This window comes from Lissotriton vulgaris, chromosome 2_1 (genome assembly GCF_964263255.1).
Source record: "Lissotriton vulgaris chromosome 2_1, aLisVul1.2, whole genome shotgun sequence".
Lineage (NCBI taxonomy): Eukaryota > Metazoa > Chordata > Amphibia > Caudata > Salamandridae > Lissotriton > Lissotriton vulgaris.
In genome coordinates, this window is record NC_141687.1 from 1,026,157,418 (window position 1) to 1,026,179,451 (window position 22,034).

The window sequence follows — 22,034 nt, forward strand, 5'->3', positions numbered from 1 at the left end:
GAAAAATATGAATTCCTCGAAATCCAGAGATGACCTGTCTACACTAATCAACCTGGGAAGGCTTGTGGTCCAAATGTCAGGCCAAAACAGAGAATTCACCATTTATTAGTTAGTTATGCCCACCCCAAAACACAGGAACTTCCTATGGAACTTCAGTATGGGTGTATGAAAATAGGGATCCTACAAGTCTGATGTCACCATCAGTCTCCAAACTTGTGTCACAAGAACCTGAGAACGCATCTAGAACTTCTCCTTGCACAGGAAGAAGTTTAAGACCATGAGGTCCAGGATCAGACAGGATCAGACTGACTGCTATCCTTCTTAGGAACAAGAATGTATTGCGAGCAGCATCCTTGGTCAATCTCCCTTCTGAAGGAAAGCGGCCACCTCTTGCAACAGTAGGACACAGTGCTCCTCCAAAACATCTGAATGGGGAGGCAGAATTCAGGGTGAAGACTGCTAGAACCACTATTCCACAATCTATGACCCACTTGCAACGTTATTGCCTCCCAGGCCTGCAGGAAAAGTGACACCTGGCCTCCAACCAGCCTCAAATGGCCAGACAGGGGAACTGTTGCAATGTGGACACAGTGGAGGAGACTGGGGAAGGAGTAGTTACTATCTGTGGTGTTCCAAGGCTCCTGTATTGTCACAGGATAGAAGAGTTCTGAGCCTGCTGCTGAGCTAGGTTTGCCTGGAGTTGGAGGAAGTGGAGGCCTCCCCGAAAGCCCACAAAACCACTGAAACCCCTGGAGTCCCATCCTTTGGGGTTGCATACCGAGAGCATGCCGTGGGGGACATCACTTTGAAGGCGGACAGTTTGTCAGCTTCAAAGTGAATGTCCATCAAGGTGGGGGGGGGGGGGGGGGGGGGGGGGAGGGGCACAGCTTGGTGAAAACAGAGGTTCTCAGCTAGACAAGTCTCCTGACAGTGAATGATATCCCCATTGTCCTGGCAACCGACCCGGTCTAGGTCAGATTGAATCACCTGTAAAGATGCAGCTTAGCCATCCCAAGTGAGTCTTGGAAACGTTTCCGGAGGACGATTAGGACCCAGCATAGTTACTATGTCTTAAATGGAGTGCTTATAGCATTCAAGCAGGCACTTGGCATGAAATAATTTCAAGGGCAGGCTTCCATTGCAAAGACTTTAGGCCCAAGTCTGAATCTTTTGTGACTGGTTAGCTGGCGTGGTAGAAAAACTTCAAGGCACAAGCCTGGAAGAAGAGGCCCCAATCACTAGGCTTTCTACTGGAGGATGCTCCGATAATCATGATCATCCGGGGAAGGTCTATAAATTCTGGTGATTTAGCTGGTAACTGCAGGAGTGATGCTTCAATACACAAAGTCAGGATGGTGCTTAGGACAGCCTTGTTAGATGGATGAGAGAGCAGAAGGCTGAAGGGATTCAGTCAAAACATTGGTCTTAGATTTAGCCGTGGGCAAAGTAGTGGTATGATGTGGCTACAGGGTGAAGAGGACCAGAAGGGTCGCAGACCCCCAGCTCAGGAAATGCATCAATGCCACTGGTCTGTGCAAGGCCCTGAAATTCTTGTAGGTGCTCTTAAAGGTCTTCCTGATCAGATTTCCGAGCCAAACAGCTCACAAAGAGTATGGTGGTAATGGAACAGTCTCCCTTCCAGCAGGCATTGGGCTTCTATTCTGTGTTTATGCATCTCCGCCAGCTCTAAAGCTGGCAACAGCACCCATAGAGTCAGGGGTGCGATGAGAATCTGCAGCACATCAGGCAGCAAGGGCCTCATCTGAAACAGGATCAGCACCATAGTTGCCGCTGACTGAGCCAACTGTGCCGTTTGGAGCATCATAAAGGGAGCTAATGGCACTGGAGGGCCCGTCAGCAGAAATTCAAAGTCATCCACAGAGGTCCCATGGAGCCTGAAGGCACTCCAGAGGGCACCATGAGATGCCTGAAAACCTCAAACATGGCAATGAGATAAGGCGTCACAGAATCTGAGCACCAGAAAGTCCTGTTTGGGCTGGAACAGGGCTATGCTTCGACCAGTTCCAGGTCCGAAGACAAGTTTGTGAGAGGTCTGGAAGACTTTACTCACTGGCATTTACTTCCATTCCTCTGGCATGTCAATGTACGGCCATCCTTTTAACAGGTTTTGAGTGGTCCACCACTCCAGAGTGTGATGTGTAGCTGTCTACCAATACTAGATTGTGTAATTGGCCCTGTGATTGAGTCCACTCTAGTGCTTAACATTCCTGTAGAGGACGCATGTTTAGTCTTACATGAGGCACTATTGCAATGCATGATGCAATCATCCCCACAAGATGCAACAACATTTGGACAGTTGGGTATTGATTAGCTTGAACTTGTGGTAGCGGTGTCTGGAAATTTTTAATCCAGGATTTATTTGGATAGGATAGACCAGAGTGTTAATAGCCCCTAGATATCCTAGCTGTGAAGGTTGAAGATGGGATTTTTGAATATTGATGGGGATTCCCAGCTAATGTAAAAGATTTATGGGTAATTTGAGTGTGTTTACGACATGGGTAGTGTGTATTGGCTTCTATAAGCCAGTCTTCTAAATACAGGAAGACATGAATCTTTTGTCCGTGTAAAAGTGCTACTACCACTACTAAGCATTTGGTACACATTCTGGGCGCAGTGGTGACTCCAAAGAGGGATAATGTCCAGCACCCACTTGTCTGTTATTGACTGCTAAGTGGCAAGAAACTGATGCAATCGACCCCGACCGGTGTGGGATGGTTGTGGGAATAAGTGAGTCACAGTTTGCCGTGTGGGGCATTACGGGTCAGTGTAGCTTTGCCCCAAACTTTGGAGTGGTCACCCCTGTAGCTACCTCTAAAATATCCTAGAGGGAGAATATTGAGTTTGTGACCTTTAGAAAGATGTGGAGGCATCTGTGGAGGTGATTTTGGGACCCGCTCTTTAAGAGGAGCGACGAAAGGAGACTTGAGTGTTAAGTGTTTTAAGCACTCCAATAGATTTGGCAACTTCTGTATCTTTTTTCAATTTTTCTATGGACTCATCTACTTGTACTACTCATCTACATCTGTGAACAAGCAGATTAATAAATCTTTGTGATAGCTATAGTGCAAGACAGGTATACAAGAGGCTGTGAATAATTTTTAATTGATCTGTACGTGACCAACAGGATTGTTTGTATAATAGCGCCCCTTGCAAATTCTGACAATGGATTGGTTTCCTTAGCGGTGTGTTATAGAAGGAGAAATGTGGAATATGGCAAATCACTTAGTGTGAAAGGCAAACTGCATGCATCAAATCAGTAACAAATACTAAACACAAAGCATTCCGTGTAGGAAGCTGGCTCTTTATTCAAAATCAAAATGAGCTGGATCATGTAGTCCAGGGGTTCCCTTATGAGTGGATAGGGGCTTGCTATGGCAATCCCAAAGTGCTCGAATAGGGGGGTGGAGGGGGTTGTAGTGTTGGGCTTAACACAAAAGCGTGCAAGACCTCTGAAAATACATGCAATGGTCAATAAACGATACGGCTCAAAAAAGAGCTCCATGCCAATTTATTAAAATAGCAAGTATCTTTACGTATGATTAAGCATCAGAAGAAAATCGTTCCGCAAGTACGTTATTTAAATAGGATTATTTTTCAGTTTAAAAGTTTAACACTTAGGTTAACGTTGCAGAACCCAAACTGTACTAAGGGAGAGAAATCCTATGCAGTTAAATCGGTTCTTTAGTGACTTATGGGACACTTCTCCAGGAGTTCAGGTGCGTGGTGAGCAAAGTCCAAAGCAGTACTAGTAAAACATCACTTGCAGCTGTAGGGCGGCCAGGGGCACAGGGGCCAAACAGCGTCAGATGCCCAATTTAATTAAATGAACTGGCCTGCCAACAGACTGCAGGCTAAGTTGGGGAGTCCACGAGAAAGAAAACCACAATGGACTTGATAACCTCCTCTCCAACAGCTCCAAAGAAGAGGCAGTAGATGCAGTGATTTTCAGACGGCCTGTCTGCAGTCAGCTTGCTGTTGGGCAGGCATGTCATGGAGTGGTATGCTGAGCTCTTTTGCCTTCCGCCTGTCCAGGTGCCAAAGGGGAGTTGGACAAGGGGGTTCGCTTTCTCTCCTGTGAGAGGGAGCCAGATTTGCATTTTAAAGGCAGCAGCTGTTTGAAGCTTGCCGGCCTAGGAAGGCTAATCAGCTTGTCATCTTTTGGGAGGGGGCGTTAGACCCTCTTCCTAGACATGCTTTTGTTCTTGGTTTCCTGAGAACAAAGGCTCTCCTCCTAGGAGATTAGAACAGGGTCTTGGGTGGCAGGCTGGCAGAAACAAGTCAGGAGCACACCAGAGGCTAGTAGTTTTTCCAGTATGCACCTCTATGGTGCCCTTTGGGAGCATGTATTGGTAAATCCAGAACTGGAGTAAGTGCGAGTTTACCAATACGAGAGGTTTGATACCTAACATCCCCATTTTCAGTCCACTCATGTAGCTGGGGAACTCATTATCGCGAGTGTCCAGAACTTGTTTCAAAATGGCATGCACACAAATAAACACAGTAAATAAGTCACTAGCAATTGACTGCCAAGGAGGCATGACATGTGTTTATACTGTTGTTTCTCTTCTCTTTTTCAGTTCCAGAAAGTCCCCTCTGTGGAACCATTACGATACGACACTAATTCAGGTCGTATACTGGTGTCCTAATTAATTTTTAAGGAACCAAGTAATTTATGAGCACCCAGGTCCTGATGAATCGCCCTTAGGGCGTGAAACATGTTGACCACTACTTGCACACAAAGGGTTGAATACGGGTTGGTCCCATTACTTGCCACCCCCTAGTACCCCTTTTTCATTTTACTGAAGCAGGAAGCCTGACCAATAAATTGTCCACCAACAGGACTTCCCTGACTTCTTTTAAACTCACCACCACGCTCACTATTACACTCCCACTGGCCCCTCACACGCACACACCCGCTGGCCCAGAATTAAAGATCTCCACTAAAAGTGCAGCTTTCATCGCTGCCCGACGGGCATTGCACCGCCAGCCCGCCGAAGGAGCAAGGCACCGATGATGAGGCTGAACAACTATCGACTGGGGCTACAGTTGTGGTCCTGTTGATAGCCTGTGTGAGGTACCTTTTCATTCTGGAATATGGGTCGACACTGCACACTTGAGACCCTTTCTTCATCCTTTGTCTAGGTATTATGAGAGAGAATTACAGGTTGAGCCAAATTTCTTAAGCTCTCCCGGGGGAACTCTGTACACCTTTTTGTTGTTCAAAATGGCTTCCCTGTCCACTTCCACTGGAAGAAATAGTAATGCCCAGCACTGGGGCATATCTACTCATGCAGGTATGCCCACACGTGTAATACAAAGCACCCTGCCTCGGGGATGTCAGGCTTGCTGTAGGGGTAACTTATAAATATTACATGCTGTCTCAGAGGACATGGCACACTTGTCTGAACCAAGACACAGCCTGCCCTAGTAGCCTTGCATGTGCTTGTTGATGGGTCCTAACGGGTGGCACAATGTGTGCTGCTGCCCTTAGGGACCCTTTTTGAGTACCTCAGTCTGTAAGTCGAATATGCTACTTACCAGTATGCATCTGTTCTTGGCATGTAGGGCTGCTGACATTCATATCTGTGCATAGATCGCCGCCTAGTGTTGGGTCCGGATGATCGCACATTGTTGTCCTGGAAGTCTTCGAAGTATCACGAGATATGTGGCTCCTCCCCTGGACTACAGTGCGCATGGGTATCGACTCCATCCTCAGATTGTTTTTAGCCATTGTGGCAAAGATGGAGTGAAACTGTGTAAATGATGACCATGCTAGAAGTATTTGTGAGTGCTGCAGCCGCTACAGGCGCCGGGGAGGAGGGCGGGCGATATGAATGTCAGCAGCCCTACATGCCAAGAACAGATGCATACTGGTAAGTAGCATATTCGGCTCAAGGCATGTGGGCTGCAGAATTCATATCTGTGCAAAGGAATGCATAGCAGTCCCTCCATTAGCGGCGGCCGCCTGTGCCAGCTGCAGCAGTTTGGAAAAGTTTTTTTAGAACAGTCTGCCCTACAGCTGCCTGCTGTTTGGAGTGCACATCCACACAGTAGTGTTTTGTAAATGTGTGTGGTAGACCATGTGGCTGCTCTACATATGTCTTCTGAAGGAATATTTCCAAGGAAAGCCATGGAGGCCCCCAGCTTCCGGGTGGAGTGGGCCCGCGGGGGAATCATTAGAGTGCGCTTGGCTTTTTGATAGAAGATCTGAATACACTTAACGAACCACCTGGCTATACCAGCCTAGGAAATGGGGTTGCCTTTGTGTTGTGGCGAAAAGGCAACAAACAGTTGTTTTGTCTTCCGAAAATCTTTGGTCCTATCAATGTAGTACATCAAGGCTTTTGACGTCAAGCGTGTGGAGCATTCTCTCCGCAAATGACTCTGGATTTTGGAAGAACACAGGTAGTTCTATAGTCTGGTTGACATGGAACTGAGAAACCCCCTTAGTAAGGAACTTAGGGTTAGTGCGAAGCACCACTCTGTTGGAATGAATCTGTATAAATGGCTCTTGGATAGTTAGTGCCTGGAGTTCACTAACTCGTCGTAGCGACGTAATCGCTATTAGGAAAGCCACTTTCCATGTCAAGAACTGAATCTCGCAGGAATGCAGTGGCTCGAAAGGGGGACCCATTAGTCTCGTGAGGACCACATTTAGGTTCCATTCGGGAGCTGGTGGGGTCCGTGGAGGAATGACTCGTTTGAGTCCTTCCAGAAAGGCTTTGATGGCAGGTGCTCTGAAAAGAGAGGTGCTGCCTGTTTTGGAGAGAAGACGCCATTGCAGATAAATGTATGCGAATGGAAGCATAGGCGAGATTACATTTGTATAGATGTAAGAGATAAATGATGTTTTGAATAGAGGCGTCTAGCGGGTTGATGTTGTGGTCTGCACAATAAATGACAAACCGCTTCCATTTCGCCGCATAGCATGCTCTGGTGGTGGGCTTCCTTGCCTCCCTGATTATGTCCATACAGTCAGGAGGTAAGTTGAGGTAGCCAAATTCTAAGACCTTAGGAGCCAGATCGCCAGGTTGAGCTGTTGCGGATCTGGATGCTGAATGTCGCCATGGCTCTGCGTCAAAAGCTTGGGTGTGAGGCGCAGCCTTTGATGCGGTACCACGGATAGTTCCAGAAACGTGGTGTACCATGGTTGGCATGCCCACTTTGGAGCAACCAGGATGAGAGTCATCGAGTGTTGCTTCAGCTTGCGTGCCACCAGCGGTATTAGAGGTGCTGGGGGAAAAGCATACGCAAATTTGCCTGACCAGTTCATCCATATCGCATTGCCCTGCGACTGTCGGTGTGGAAACCTGGCGGCAAAGCTTCGGCATTTGGCGTTCTCCTTTGTGGCGAACAGGTCTATCACTGGATGACCTCACCTTTGGAAGTACGGGTGGAGTACTGATGGATGTATCTCCCCTCTTGCATTTGGTGGCTGTACCTGCTGAGCAGGCCCGCCATCTGATTGTCCTTGCCCGGGAGGTGTTCCGCCATGAGAAAGATATTCCTTTGAATGGCCTACTTCCACATGCTCTGAGCCAGATGAGACAAATGTGGAAAGTGTGTACCTCCCTGCTTCTGGATATTGTACATGGCCGTCATGTTGTCCGTCTGGATCAACACGACCTTGTTGCACAGATGTACTTCTAACGCTTTCATCGCCATGAAGATGGCCATCAGTTCTTGAACGTTGATGTGCATCTTCCTCTGCTGTGCTGTCCATAGTCCCTGCACAGTGTAGTTGAGTACATGAGCTCCCCAACCCTGGAGAGATGCGTCCGTCGTCAGAATGATCTGTGGCACAGGTTCATGGAACGGTCGTCCCTTGCAAAGGTTTCGTGGATTCCACCAATGCAGAGAGTTGTATGCACGACCGGTTACCAACACTAGGTCTCTCAACTGTCCGTGAGCCTGATTCCACTGACGTGCTAAGCACTCCTGAAGCGGACGCATATGTAGTCTCGCGTGCGGGACTATGAAGATGCAGGAGGCCATCATGCCTATCAACTGCATGAACACCAGTGCTGGAAGAGAGTGTTGAGGTCTGAATTTCTGCATCAGCGATTGAATGCTGCTGACCCTCACTGAATTTGGCTGCCAGAGTGTTTATCGTCGCACCCAGATACTGCTGTATGTGGGCGGGTTGCAGGTGGGACTTTGGGTAATTGAGTGAGAATCCCAGATCGTGAAGTGAATGGTGTGGGACATGTGGGCGGCACACTGTTGGGCAGACTTTGCCTGGATTAGCCAGTCGTCCAGATAAGGGTAGACGTGAATGTTCTGTCTCCATAGGTGTGCCGCCACTGTCGCCAGGCACTTTGTAAACACCCTGGGTGCCATGGTGACTCCGAAAGGCAGAACCTTGAACTGGTAATGTTGATTTTGGATGGTGAACCTGAGGTATTTTCTGTGTGACGGGTGCAGCGGAATATGAAAATACGCATCCTTCAGATCTAATGTTGCGAGAAAATCTCCCTGACTTAGCAACGGTAGGACTTGCTGCAATGTTAGCATGTGAAAGTGCTCCGACAGAATGTACTGATTGAGGGGTCTGAGGTCCAGTATGGGTCTGAGGGACCCGTCCTTTTTTGGTATCAAGAAGTACAGTGAGTAAACTTCTGTGTCTCTTTCTTCCAAGGCACGAGCTAGATTGCCCCTTTTTGCAGCATGACGAGTACCTCCTGCTGCAATAAGTGCAGACATAGGGCGGCGTCTTGGGGGTATGTTGGGTGGAGTGGATGTTAACTCCAGACAATAACCGTACTGGATAAGCTGTGTGACCAACCTGTCTGTGGTGATGGACTTCCAGACCGGCAGAACTGTTGAAGTCTCACACCGACGGGTGTTGCGTGGTCGGGGGGCAGTGACATGGCGTCACTGTTAGTGGCGGAGGATCTGGAGTTGTTGTTTCCACGACCTCTGCCCTTGGCACTGTTTCCACGATATCCACCTCTACCTTGTTTGGTGTATGTGGTTTGCGCGCCAGTTTTATAGTACTGTGTGTCTAGGGACAGCTGGCCTCTGGAAACACCTCTATTGCTTGAGCGACGAAAAGAACCAACCCTGAACTGCTGCGACTGTAGAGCCCCCATAGACTTCGCAGTCATTGTCTTTCTTGATTTTCTCCAAGGTGGTGTCCACCTCTGGGCCAAATAGATGATCAGGGTTTACCGTCTGATTTGGAATGGTGGTCTGTATCTCTGGCTTGAACCCGGAGATTCTGAGCCAGGCATGTCGCCTCAACATGACACTAGTGTTGACAGCTCTGGCCGCGGTGTCTGCTGCGTCCAGTGCACATTTGATTGAAGCATTTGAAATGAGTTTCCCTTCCTGGATGAGCATCTCCGCTGCCTCTTTATATTCATCTGGTAGGTGATGTAACAGGGTCTCAAGTGTGTCGTAATGGGCCCTGTCATACCTGGCTAAGAGTGCCTGAGTGTTTGAAATGCGCCAGATATTGGCCACTTGAGCTGCCACCCTTTTCCCTGATGCCTCGAACACCTTAGATTCTTTATCTGGGGGAGGAGCATCACCCGTTATTTGTGAATTAGCCCTCTTGCGGGCATTAGAAACAACAAGAGCGTCCAACTGCAACTGTCCCTTAATGTAAGTAGGGTCTCCTGCGCCGGTTTGTACTTTTTTTCAATCCTGGGGTTTATCACCCTGGCTCTTGTAGGCTCCTTAAAGATTTCCCCCGCATGTTTCAAGACACCCTTCAACATAGGCAGAGTCTTGACAGTCCTCTCTGAGGTGGAAAAGGTGTCGAAAAGAAAGTCTACTTCAATGGGGTCAGCATGGAGCTGGACGTCATGATTTTTAGCCGCCCTTTCAATGAGGGCATTAAACGCTGCTGAATCCTCAGTAGGCGACGTTTTTACAGCATACACGAGTGTCTGGGGCAGTGTGTGGATCACCTGGGTCAGCAGCATCTGCCCAGGGTTCATTTGTATCATCTGGATCAGTGTCCACATGATAGCTGTATTCGTCATTATCACCTTCCCCAGTGTCCACATCTGAATAAGTGGGTGAGACATCATGGCCACGTGGAGATACAGGTTCTACAAGAACAGGTGTTGAAGTAGAATCCCTCTTCTTTTTTAGTGGTATTTTGTAGGACTCCATTGGCTGTTCCGAGGCGAATTTTTCTCTTATAAAGAGAAAGTCTGCCTGTCTCGGCATCGATAAACTGTTCCTGTTGCTCTTCCAACGAGGATGGTCAATGCTTTGCGGCCGGGACCACAGGTGTGGGCTTCGGCACCGTGGACACCTTCTTGGGCACGTCGACGGCCATTTTAGGGACGAAAGCCTTCGGCAGCACTTTCGGTGGCAGCGTGAAGTGGATGGGTGCCAACGTCTACTGAGGTTTATCGGCAGGCTTCGAAGGTGGAGGATCCTTAGGCCCGACCCCCGAATCTTTGTCTTTGATGCGCTTCAGGGAGTCTGCCACCTGCTTCGAGGAGGAGGCGGACAGCTGCGTCGACTCGACGGAATCCTTCGAGGCACCACCAGTCGTTGACTCGGGGGTTGTTCCGCTCTTGGCCTTGTCCGGCCGACGCAGAGGCTGGAGAACCTTTGGATCACCGAGTCCTTTGTCGGCGTTGACTGCCTTCGGCGCCGATTTGTTTGGGTCGACTGCCTTGACCTTGGTCTTCAGCGTGCTAGACTTCGTCTCGACGCCCTTCAGCGTTTTCTGCGGATTGATAACGCTCTTCTGCTTAGTCGGTGCAGACAGGTCCGAGGCCTTCGAGCCGACCAAAGCAATACGCACTTTCGGTTTCGATGTAGGCACCAGTGCTTTTGGTTGCGTCGATACCGGAGCTTTCGGTTTCGATTTCGCTGTTTGCGGCTCCTTAGACATGTCTGAAGCCGAGCACGGAGGCGGGGCCGTAGAACTTAATGGAAGATCTTGGGTAAGGCCTAGTGGCGATCCCTCGACCTGAGCCTTATGAAGCGTTTCGGCCCCAGTGTCAGTTTGTGGGCATAGCTCCTCGCTCGAGCTATCTTCCATGGCCCCAAAGGCCCCATCGTTATCTCCTACCTAGTCGACAAAGTCTTCCACTTCGAGCATCTCAACATCAGCGTCGTAGTTGGAGTCGACCTCAGACGCAGGATTAGACAGGTTCTCTCGAACCTCCCGGTCTGCTCCTTCATCATCCCCGGCATCGAAGATGTCCACTGGCTCCAGTGCAGTCTGCTGGGCTTCCTTGCGTGCAGCGCGCCGATGCAGAAGCGTCTTGGATCGAAAACGGGAACAAGCCATGCAGCTGGCTTCATCATGATCCGGCGACAGACACTTGCACACCGGGTGGACGTCGATGTGGGGATATTTGGAGTTGCACACGGGACATCTCTTGAACGGGCTCCGTTCCATGATGGGTCGTCGATTAGGCCTCTGGCGTCGACCGGGCCTTAAGCGCCGGAAAGCACGCAGCTCTCCTGGATATCTGGCTCGGGAACTGAGCTGGAACAGAACTGGGCACCGATCGCAAGATAATACTGACGAAAAAACTAAAGGCCTTTTGGCCTTAAGAAACTTTTATATCGATTCCGACTAGAGTGAACCAATATGCATCCGAACCCAATGGCGGAAAAAAACAATCTGAGGATGGAGTCGATGCCCATGCGCACTGTAGTCCAGGGGAGGAGACACTATCTCGTGATACTTCGAAGACTCTTCCAGGACAACAATGTGCGATCATCCGGACCCAACACTAGGCGGCGATCTATGCACAGATATTAATTCAGCAGCCCACATGCCTCGAACACCAGGGGTACCATTTACTAGAGTCTTACAGAGGGTGCTAAAGGTTTCGCCAATTGGGGTAACAATTGTACAGTTGTGGTACAGAACTCTGGCACTGGGGACCTGGTTGGCAGGAACCCTGTATTCTTCCAGTTCAATTCACATCAGTTACCAGGCAAGAAGTGAGAGTGACCATGTCAAAAAAGGGCTACTTACCTACACTCCGGAATTGGAATCAATTTAACCAAGGCAACAATTAAAGTGGAGAAGATGTGTACCTTTGCAGTGGGAGGAGAAGACAGTCTCCACAGCAGAATACTATTTCAAGTTTATACTGGCGAGCTAAAGAAAAAAAAAAAATCTATTGGGGTAAAAAAACAAGTGTCTGTGTATAAGTAAACCTACAAGACCAAGGTAAAAATACTGTTTTCCTTAGTTGAAGCTCGACATTTGCTGATAGAGGATAGAGCAACCAGGTTTTGAACCATATTAACTGGCAGCTTGGTTTATTTAAAGAGTTTTATATAGCGCTGGCTAGACCCGAAGGTATCAGAGCGCTTTACATGAGACTTAACAATGTAACAGAAAAAGTTCAACAATTACACAAGACATAAAAAAAAAAAGAATAGGCAATACAATTAGGAGAGGAGAGAAAGGAGAGAGAAGTAGTGGGGGGGCAGGGGAGGTGAGAAAGGGAGGATAAGGGAAGAGACCATAAGGAGAGACGAAAAAGAAGTCTGCCTAAAGACCGCCTGGATAGGTGCTAACCAAGGAGGGAATCCGCGGCCCATCTCCCCTATGGCCAAACCAGGTAGCTCCATCGGGAATCAGACAAAATAGTTGTCTCAATACATTGAGAGGGGAGAGAAGGAGACACAGATAGAGGAAGAATGCTGGAGGAGACTACAGGAGAGACGAAAGGAAGTGCAACAATGTGGTTCAACAATATAACAGAAAAAGAACAGTTACACATTACATCAAACAATCAGCAATACATTAGGAGAGGAGAGAAAGGAGGGAGAAAGGTAGTGGGGAGAGGTGAGAAAGTGAGGATAAGGGAAGAAAATTGGGCTTTATGCCGATGACTTGATTTTTACGGTCCACTTTGATCTGTCGATATCAGCTATATGGGAAACGCTAGAGAGTTCCAGCATAATATCTGGTTATGCGGTCAATCAACAAAAAAACGAAATCATGCAATGTAATACCAACTACCAGGGAAATCAAATTAGACAAAATATCAGATATTTAGGGATCCAAGCGGTCCACAATTTGGAGGAATTAGCAAAAGTTAACTTCGATCTAGTCACTTCTAAAGTAAAGAATCAACTTCAGCTTTGGGATTCCTTACCCGTATCAGGCAAATCTAACCTTTTAAAATTGTCTATTCTACCCAAATACACCTTCTTATTTAACACCATCCCCTTAGAATTCAAGAAGGAGTGGATAAAAAAAGTACAAGAATTGGTTTCAAGCTTTATATGGGGGTATAAAAACCCAGAACTGCCGGATAAAAATTTAGGAAGAAAAGGAAAATGGCGGTGTAGCAAGCCCAGACCTCCTCCAATACCAGAGCTTTCCACCAAAAAATATTCATGCAACTCTTGAAAGATATTCCTGACCTCCCACCACTTTTTCGTGCACTTACATTTGGCCCACCAAATATATCCAGTTTTTTTTACTCTTCAAATTTGGTGACCCTAAGTACTTTAACAAAGTGAGACTTAAGATTCTCCAGGGGGCATGCAAAATCTGGCATTAAATAAGAGTTGTATTGCAGATACCGTACTATAGCCACTTTGCGCCTATTTAGAAGTCACCTGGCACACCACCCTGCTTACAAGACTCCCTTACAGTACCTATGAAAGAAAAAGGAATTCTTAGATGGGCCAACTTTTTAAATAATCGGATCCAATCTCTTGGCTAAAATTGCAGAAGGTTCTGTTTGTAAATGTAAGTATTATCAGCTACTAAGCTGGGCCAAAATGCCAAGGAAAAGGGGAAGAGAGCAATTTGTTCTGGGAATCTAAAATGGTCTTGCGCCCCCTGCCCGAAATGACGTGTCTGTGTGATACTGGAAGCTGATTCAATCCGTAGATGACCCACAAGTCTGGTTGAAAGTAAACTGGAGGAAGGATCTGTGATGTGAATAGCAGTGGAGTTGGCCACAAATGTTAAATGGTAGTGTTTTATGCCATAACATGATTTAGCATTGTGGGAAAGTGCCATCTTTCTTGCAATGTATGCCCCCACTTTTTGCTGAATTGCTGATGTGCTTTGATTGAGTGTGCCTTGGGCTCCTGACAATCAGGTGCCCAGTGCCTGTGTTCCTTCCCTAAAAATGTATTGAAACTAAAACCCAATTGGCATCTCTGGCCAGATGTCAGTCCCTAGTAAATGGTACCCTAGGTACCCAGGGCATTGTGACCATAGAAGACCCCTAAGGGCTGCAGCATTTATTGTGCCACCCTTAGGGGCCCTGTACCCTGACACACACTGCCTTTGCAGGCTGAGTGTCCTGGTGCAGAACTAAACAAAGAGTCGACATGCCCACAAACACACTGCCCTGGCATACATTAGTCACCCCTTTAGCTTGGTGCACTATGCCAGTGGTGTGGGAACAGGTGCATGCGCCCTGTGACCCTACAGTACCCAGGGCCATTCCTGGGCAGTGTAAATGCAGTGATGCCATTAAGAGTATATGGTGCTGGGAGGTTGTCATTACGAACTCCACAGCACCATGATGGCTACACTGAAGACTGAGAAGTTTGATATCAAACTTTCCAGCACATTAAACCCACACTTATGCCAGTGTGGGATTTAATGCCAAATGCACTAGAGGGCATCTTAGAGATGCCCCCTGAAACCTAACCAACTCCCAGTGTCCTGACTGCGTGGCTACAGAGTCTGCCACCACCAGACATGTTTCTGGAACCCTGGGTCGAGAGTTTGACACTCTCGGAGGCCTGAAACAATGCACATCCTGGGACGAGGTGCCAAGCCTCCTCCCCCAGGATGGGCTGGGGAAGCTTCAAAGGCATGCTACCTTTTGTGAGCTTCCCCAGACCAATTGCTGTACTCCGCAACTGCCCCCCACTGGTTTGGACCCCCACTCTGGCAGGAAGACAGGTGGGAAACCCTAGGTGAGGAAAGGGGGTGTGCCAGCCTGTGCCAACTCCACCCCTCAAGTGGGAGAGGCGAGGTGAAGCACAACTCCTGGCTATCACCATCTTGAGGATGGGGAGCCCTGCCCAATCAGAGCTAGGCCCCTGCCCCCTCCCACACGAGAGGAGCAGGCTAGGAGGTGTAGACACCAGAGGAGAGGGACCCATTGGTCCCTGCCCTTGCCCTACCTGCAACGCCCCTAGATTTCCCAGAACCTTCCTTCCTCAGATCCAGATTTGAAAACAAGAGCTGCCGTACAGCTGCTAACAAGAGGACGACACCAACTGACTTGGCCCCAGAAACCTACAGGCCTGTTGATCCTTGAACCTGCTCAACCCCAGCGTCTCCTGCGGAAAGCAACCTCGAACACCCCGGAGGACCTGCCTGCCTGGCTCATCTACAGACTGGGACTCCCATGAGCAGTGGTTCTGCTCAAACAGCAACAACCCCTGGTGCCTGCCAGGGGCCGCAAATCCAGCACACTGCACCCGCTGAGCCCGACCCGTGTCTGGGTGAACAAAGACCCCGAGGACGTCCCCCGGGCGACTGACCCGGAATCCAGTGCCCAAAGACGCTCCTCGACGATCCTGACACCTGCAGCCTCACAACAAGGGACCTCTCCAACCGCGACCAGCGGAGGGTAAGATTTCCTGACATCCAAAGACACCCTTGCACCCGGCGCCCTATGGCCCCCTGTGCCCAGTTCCTGGGTGTCTATCCTCCAAGATCCCAACTTACCTCTCTAAGTGGGGGGGGTAGCACCTGAAGAATCTCCGTCCCGAGCCTGCAGCCTTTGTTCGATTTCCAAGTCGCCCATTGAGCGCCCGAAGGTCCAAAAGCACTCTGCACCCAGCCGCCCGAGTGCCGCTGGAAGTGCAGCAACAACCCTACTCTACTTCCCCACTTGCCCTGTGTAAGTGACCAGGAGCTCAGCTCCCACAGCCGCGTGGCCTGCCTGTTAGAAGCCACCAACCGAAGGCCCTCTATCTTCCATAGGATAACATTGGGCCTACTCTCTCTGCACCCGGCTGCCCCTGTGCCGCTGAGGGTGTAACAACTGTACCTACTTCACCCTGGGAAACACCCGAGTCTATGCCCAGAACCTTAACTCTGCCAGTCGAGTACTTACTCAAAAGCACACTTCTTCCATAGGGTAACATTGACTGGTTTCACTTTGAAATTCTTTCAAGTGTGGAGTTTTGAAACTTTAAAATATTAATCTAATATCAGCCGAAGGAATTCAGATTTACTCACCTGTTATCAGGAGAGATCCCAGTGCTGTATCTTTCAGCCCAGCACTGAACCTGAAAAGTAATTATAACCGTGATTTACTGTTAACTCAGTTTTCCTCCATAGAAAACCAATGTCTGGTTTTCACCAGAAAAACTTCTAAGTGTCTAATACCTAAAACTACAAATATTTCTTAAAAATAGCCTGTATGACAAACTAATTCTTTCAATTGTTTACAGGAGATACACCAGTGCTGGATCCAGGATCCAACACCGAGTAAGAAAAAGTACTGATAACATTACTTACCTGCTAAGTGAATTTCCTCCCATAGGAGAACATTGGTGATTCTATGTGAAAAAGTTTGTCAACTTTCAAAACACAATAATATTCCTTAAAAATCACAACTGTAACCAAAACGCTTTTACTCAATTGTTTACAGGAGATGTCCCAGGACTGAATCTAGGATCCAGTCCTGTGGTTAGAAAAGTATTCCATAAAGTAACTAATTGCATTTAACTAGAAATTCCCATTGAGCTTAATGTTAGATTGGGTTTGAAATTGTGCAGGCCGTTGCAACTGTAGCAATTTTATTCAAAAGACTATTGCCTATTTGAAAAGTATTTAACTAAAGTATCTCATTCTGAAAAGGCATATTTTGATACCTACTTTTGGTTCGTAAATAAAACTGTACATTTTTTTATCTCAAATGAGAACTGTACATTGTTATACAAACAATTGGCCTAGAGTTCAGTTCTTGAGTGTGTGAGACCATTTGCTGACAGTGTGTACAACAAATGCTTTACACTGACCTCCAATACTGCCTTACCGCTCGACCAAGCTACCACTTTAGAGAGTAAGGTTATATCTAACTTTAGCCTCTGCCAAACCCCTGGGACTGTGGACTCTGCACACTGTACCTTACTTTGGTCCAGTATATACAGAGCCACTTTCTTTCAAGCATTCTATAGTAACATATGATGCACCAAAACAGCAAGTGGTTTATTCACAATCTGCACAAAACATTTTTAATAATGTTAAGAAAAATAACAGGCTTTGTCCTTGGTTCAAAAGGTGAAAGTTTCAGAAATTACTGTCATAGGATAGCGGCTCAATGAGAAAACTTATTGGCTTAAGTGTGTGCTAAGCTGGTAATACAGATACTTGCTCGGGGAATAACGCAGATATATGCAAGCACCACCATCCAGGCCAAAGTATCAGCCCATTCCATAATACCCTTGTACAAGTAAAGAATCAATGGATGATTAAGGAGTCAACCCTCTTTCCTAAACAGATCAACCATGTTATTTATTCTTCATTTTAACTCAATGCAAAATATTATCTTCACTTCAAGCTCTCAGAGGTCTGAGGTTTAAGCTTTAGTATAGTAATGCATAGGTTGCCTTAATATTTGCCTCAACGCACCTAATCAGCTTACTACGAGAAGTCGGCCATGCTACATCAAATGTGTTAAACTTAATCTGACAAGACCACATCACTCCCACTCAAGGCTTCGCACTGCTTTCCTGTAGACAGAATAATCTCATTCAAAGCTCTCTCCATCGCCCATCATGCGATCCAAACAGCGCCCACTTTGTTCAACTAAAGCTTAGAATCCACTGAAAAAGGAGGCGAATCAGAATTAAAATGCCCAAAGCACAAAATGTCAAAATGCTCTTGCATCTTACTGAATACACCATTTTAGCAACAATTAAGAAACCTCTTCTTCGAAAATCAGGAACATGAAGCACATTGGTTCACTCAGCCTCTTCAGAGGTACAAAGCATTATAAAAACTAATACATACAAAATAGCTTAATCACCCAGGCCGAGAGGGCTTGGCTTTCTAAATTAGATGAAACCTTAAGATTCTAAAAACTATTTGAGCAAAGGTACTTAGTACACAAATCTTGAAGCTGTGTGACGCAACTTTTAGTGCTCTACAAACTTCAATGGGTGAGCCAATAAATTTCTAAAGGCCACCCTCTGTGTCCGTATGTTTGTTACCAGATCGCCATCAACAAGGCACCAGATTTACAATCCTGAGCATTTACTGTGTAAGGAACTTGTATAGGGCACACGTTATACCTCTTAAGGTAACTTAATGGGTTTTCATCATTGGTACAAAAACATGCAACAACTTACTCGATCATGTGTGCTTGCTTCATTTGTAGTTCCCAAAAGGTTAGTGAAACGCTGCTCACACAAATGCAATAAGACAACCAGGTAGAGCCCAGAGCTGAGAAACTCATAGTCCGCCTAAAAAAAATAAATTTAAATTCATTAGAAGAATGGTATTAAAAAGAGTCTGTGCGTCACGATATTCAAATAGCTAGTATTTTATGCTTGCTAGTGGATATAATTGCTGGTTTAATCTTTCTGAAGTGTAGCAGTAGGGAAATGCTCCTGTGCCTTCTAGAGCAAAAGGCCGATTAAAAGCACTATGTGAAAACTGCAAGAACAGAAACCCAGTGGCTAAGTAAAATATTAGTCTGATGTGCGGCATTCTGTTGCAAAACTAAACCTCAAACATTAGAGGTTAGCTGTAAAATCATACATGGTATAGTGAAAAAACACCTAAAGTAGTGCTATAACTTAGAAATGTCGAGTTCATTAAAAGCCTGCAACAGAGGCAAGAAAACCCCAAATAAATTGCATTCCTATTTATTTACGTCACCGGGATTAAAATTTAAAAAAAATAAAAACTGTACCACCCTACTGCACCGCCCTGTTAATCCTGCTCACTCTACAAAGTGTAATGATGTATGAAATGGGAAACATTTATGTTTTATTAAGAAGTGTGAAGGAGACATGGTTTGCTTTGGCGAAGGCTTTGAATCCACAATCAGGCACTGGCTAGAGAGGGCATTCAAGCAGGCTTAACATTTATTGACCCCATCAATGTAAAAGGTACAGCATCATGTATTCTATACTATGATATGGAATGGGTTTCGAACCAAGCAAATGCATTATGGAGTGGAAAAAGATTAAACCACCACTACTTAGTGTAGAGCATGGTCTACAAAGAGCAAACCAGATCATGCTATCGTGCACGTTAGCCCAAATTTCTAACAGCAGAGACTACTTACAAAGCATGTTTCAAAATTTGTAAAGAATGCGCTCTGCATTAGGTAATGGGCAAGTGTCATCTTGCTACAGTGCAAACATACAACCAGCACTGCATTTTTGCTTGTGTACAGTTAGACTGTCCAGAAATTGGTTAAAACAGACTGCACCCGACAGTACCCTACCGAATGAAAGTCAGCTGACCCGGTTTAAACAGAGTGTCTGATTTTTTTTTTTTTTTTTTTTACATATTTGTTGCACCACTTGGCCACTTGAGGGAGCCAAAAAGTACAAACAAGCATTTGCAATGCAATAGGTCTTGCAGTTGCGAGATTTTGAGCTATTGGCATTGTAAGGGGCAATGCCTTTTATTTGTGTGTTCTGAAAACCTGCAAGCAATGACAAGAAGTACAAAGTGCACATAACTAAAAGGCATTTTCATTTACAGTGCCAATAGGTCAAAGTTTAGAGAATGCAAGACCTATTGCATTGTAAATGCTTGTTTTTCTTGTGACAATTACTTGGGTTCTAGTTGGTGGCCCTGTCAGTTTCTGGCACCATGTTATATTCTATCTAGAAAAGCTGATTCTGTGCATTTGGGTCTCGTTTCTACTACCTTTCAGATTGGCAAGTCTACTAGACTTCCTTCTTTTATTGCCCCTCATCCTTTGATGCGGGCCGTACTAGGAGTACCCCTGAATTAAGGTAATGAAAAGTTATGTCAGTAGGTACGGAAAGGTCTGACTCCTGCTCAATGCAAGAAAGGAGAATGTGTACTCGGGAAGGAAGTAGATTTAAATTGTGCTGTAGTTACTAGCTGGTGCTTTATTATGAATAATTGGTGTAGTAACTACGGAGCGATTACAGATTATGTTGGTAACTAGGGAACAAATAGTTTACCTGTTGGTGTAGTTTTGCAGCTTGAAGATCTTTCTGGATTCACTATGCTGTGCATTATTCTGCAGTCTAGTGGTTGGGTCCGGAATTGTAGTCTTTTTTCTTTTTTTTGTAGCCCAGGTGGGCATAGACGTCCACCTTTTGGTGTACTTCCTGTGACGTCGGCACGCTTCCTGCAGAAGCTCCCACCCTTGGGCGCCATCTTCGGATTCTTTTTTTTTTTCCGTTTGTGAATCCTCTGGCAATGTTTTCCATTTCTTCTTCAAGTAAGTGATTCTACCACTTTGTCCCTTAAGGTATCTTTCTTTATTGTCCTTGTATTACCACCTTCTTCTCCTGCCTCATCTTTCTGGCAGAAGAGGGTGGGTTCGCTAGTGAATCCAGAAAAATCTTCAAGCTGCAAAACTACACCGACCGGTAAGAAACTATTCGTTTTGCAGCATGAATCTTTCTGGATTCACTATGCTGTGCATAGACTTTGTAGCGGTTTGTTAAGTTTGTGGAGGCTGGGTGAAAGAGGAGCGTTGGTTGTTGAATATATGTTGAAGCACCTTCTGTCCTACTTGTGTTTCCTTGTTCATTTGTATATCCACACAGTTGTGCCTAGTGAACGTGCGCACTGAAGCCCATGTTGCCACCAGGCATATGTCTTGGTTGGCCAGGAAGGCTATTGTTGCTCCCTTCTTCCTAGTAGAGTGGGCTTGTGCCCCTTCTGCTAGTTCTTGGCCTGCCTGTTTGTGGCAGAATTGTATAGTTTGTGCGATCCATTGAGCGATGGTTTCCTTCGTTACTGGTCTACCCAGGAAGCTGCTTGTAAAGGACACAAAGAACTGCTTTGTTTTTCTGTGCTCCTTGGTTCTTTCCATGTAATGCATCACTGCTTTTCTAGCGTCCAGAGTGTGCAGTGCCCTCTCTGCGCTTGTGGATGGTTTCTGAAAGAAACTTGGTATCTGTATTGTTTGGTTCATGTGAAACCTTGACACCACCTTTGGCATAAAGTGTGGGTCAGTTCTCATTACCACCCTATCTCTGTGTAGCTGAATGTAGGGTTCTTGCAGTGTTAGCGCTTGTAGTTCGCTTACTCTGTGCAGCGAGGTGATGGCCACCAGAAAGGCTGTCTTCATTGTCAGCATTTGTAGGGAGGCCTTATGGATGGGTTCAAAGGGCGCTTTCATGAGCTCCGTTAGGACTAAATTAAGGTTCCCTGCCAGTGGCAGCATCTTTTTAGGTGATGCGATCCATTTTGCCCCTTCCAGGAATCTCTTTACTATTTGTGTTGTAAAGAAGCGCTTTCCTGTCTATCCTCTTTTGTAGGCTACTATCGATGCTAGGTGTACTCATAGCAAGGATCCACTTAGTTTTGTTTTAAGCAGGTGCAGGAGATATCTTAGCACTGTTGATTTGATTGTCATCGTGTAGTTTCTTCTTGCTGCACCATTATGTGAACCTTTTCCATTTTGCAACATGGCATTTACATGTGGTAGGTCTCAGGAAGTCTTAGATGTGCAAACTCTGTCCTCAGAAGCCATGCCGCTAGGTTAAGGCTCTCCGTTTTGCATGGAGTGCAAGTCTTTCCTTTTCCCGAACTTGTGAGGTGGTCCCTGTGCCATTTCCATTATTTGAGAGTACCAGGTCTGCCTTGCCCACTGTGGTGCCACCAGGATCAGTGTCATGTTGCTGGTCCTGCACTTGAGTAACCTGGGTATCAAGGGTATCGGGGAGGGGGAGCGTAGGCTGTTTTCATCCAGCTTACCCATAGGGGATTCCCCTGGGATCGTACCCCTGGTTGCCTGGATGTGAAGTTTAGACAGGTTGCATTCTGGTGTGTTGCAAATAGGTCTATCGTCTGTTCCCCACCTCCTGAATAGCCATAGCGTTTCCTGTGCGTTGAGTTCCCACTCGTGGGATGCGGACGT

At 46.7% G+C, this 22,034-nt stretch overlaps 1 protein-coding gene across 4 annotated transcripts in view; it reads right to left on the reverse strand.

Moving 5' to 3' along the window:
- MARCHF7 (membrane associated ring-CH-type finger 7) overlaps positions 1-22,034 on the reverse strand; it is a 227,258-nt gene that overhangs the window by 29,804 nt on the left and 175,420 nt on the right. For all 4 annotated transcript variants that reach the window (XM_086956640.1, XM_086956639.1, XM_086956641.1 and 1 more), the window contains one exon: positions 18,301-18,414. In XM_086956640.1, the coding sequence (XP_086812766.1) occupies positions 18,301-18,414 (114 nt within the window). The remainder of the gene's footprint in view (positions 1-18,300; positions 18,415-22,034) is intronic.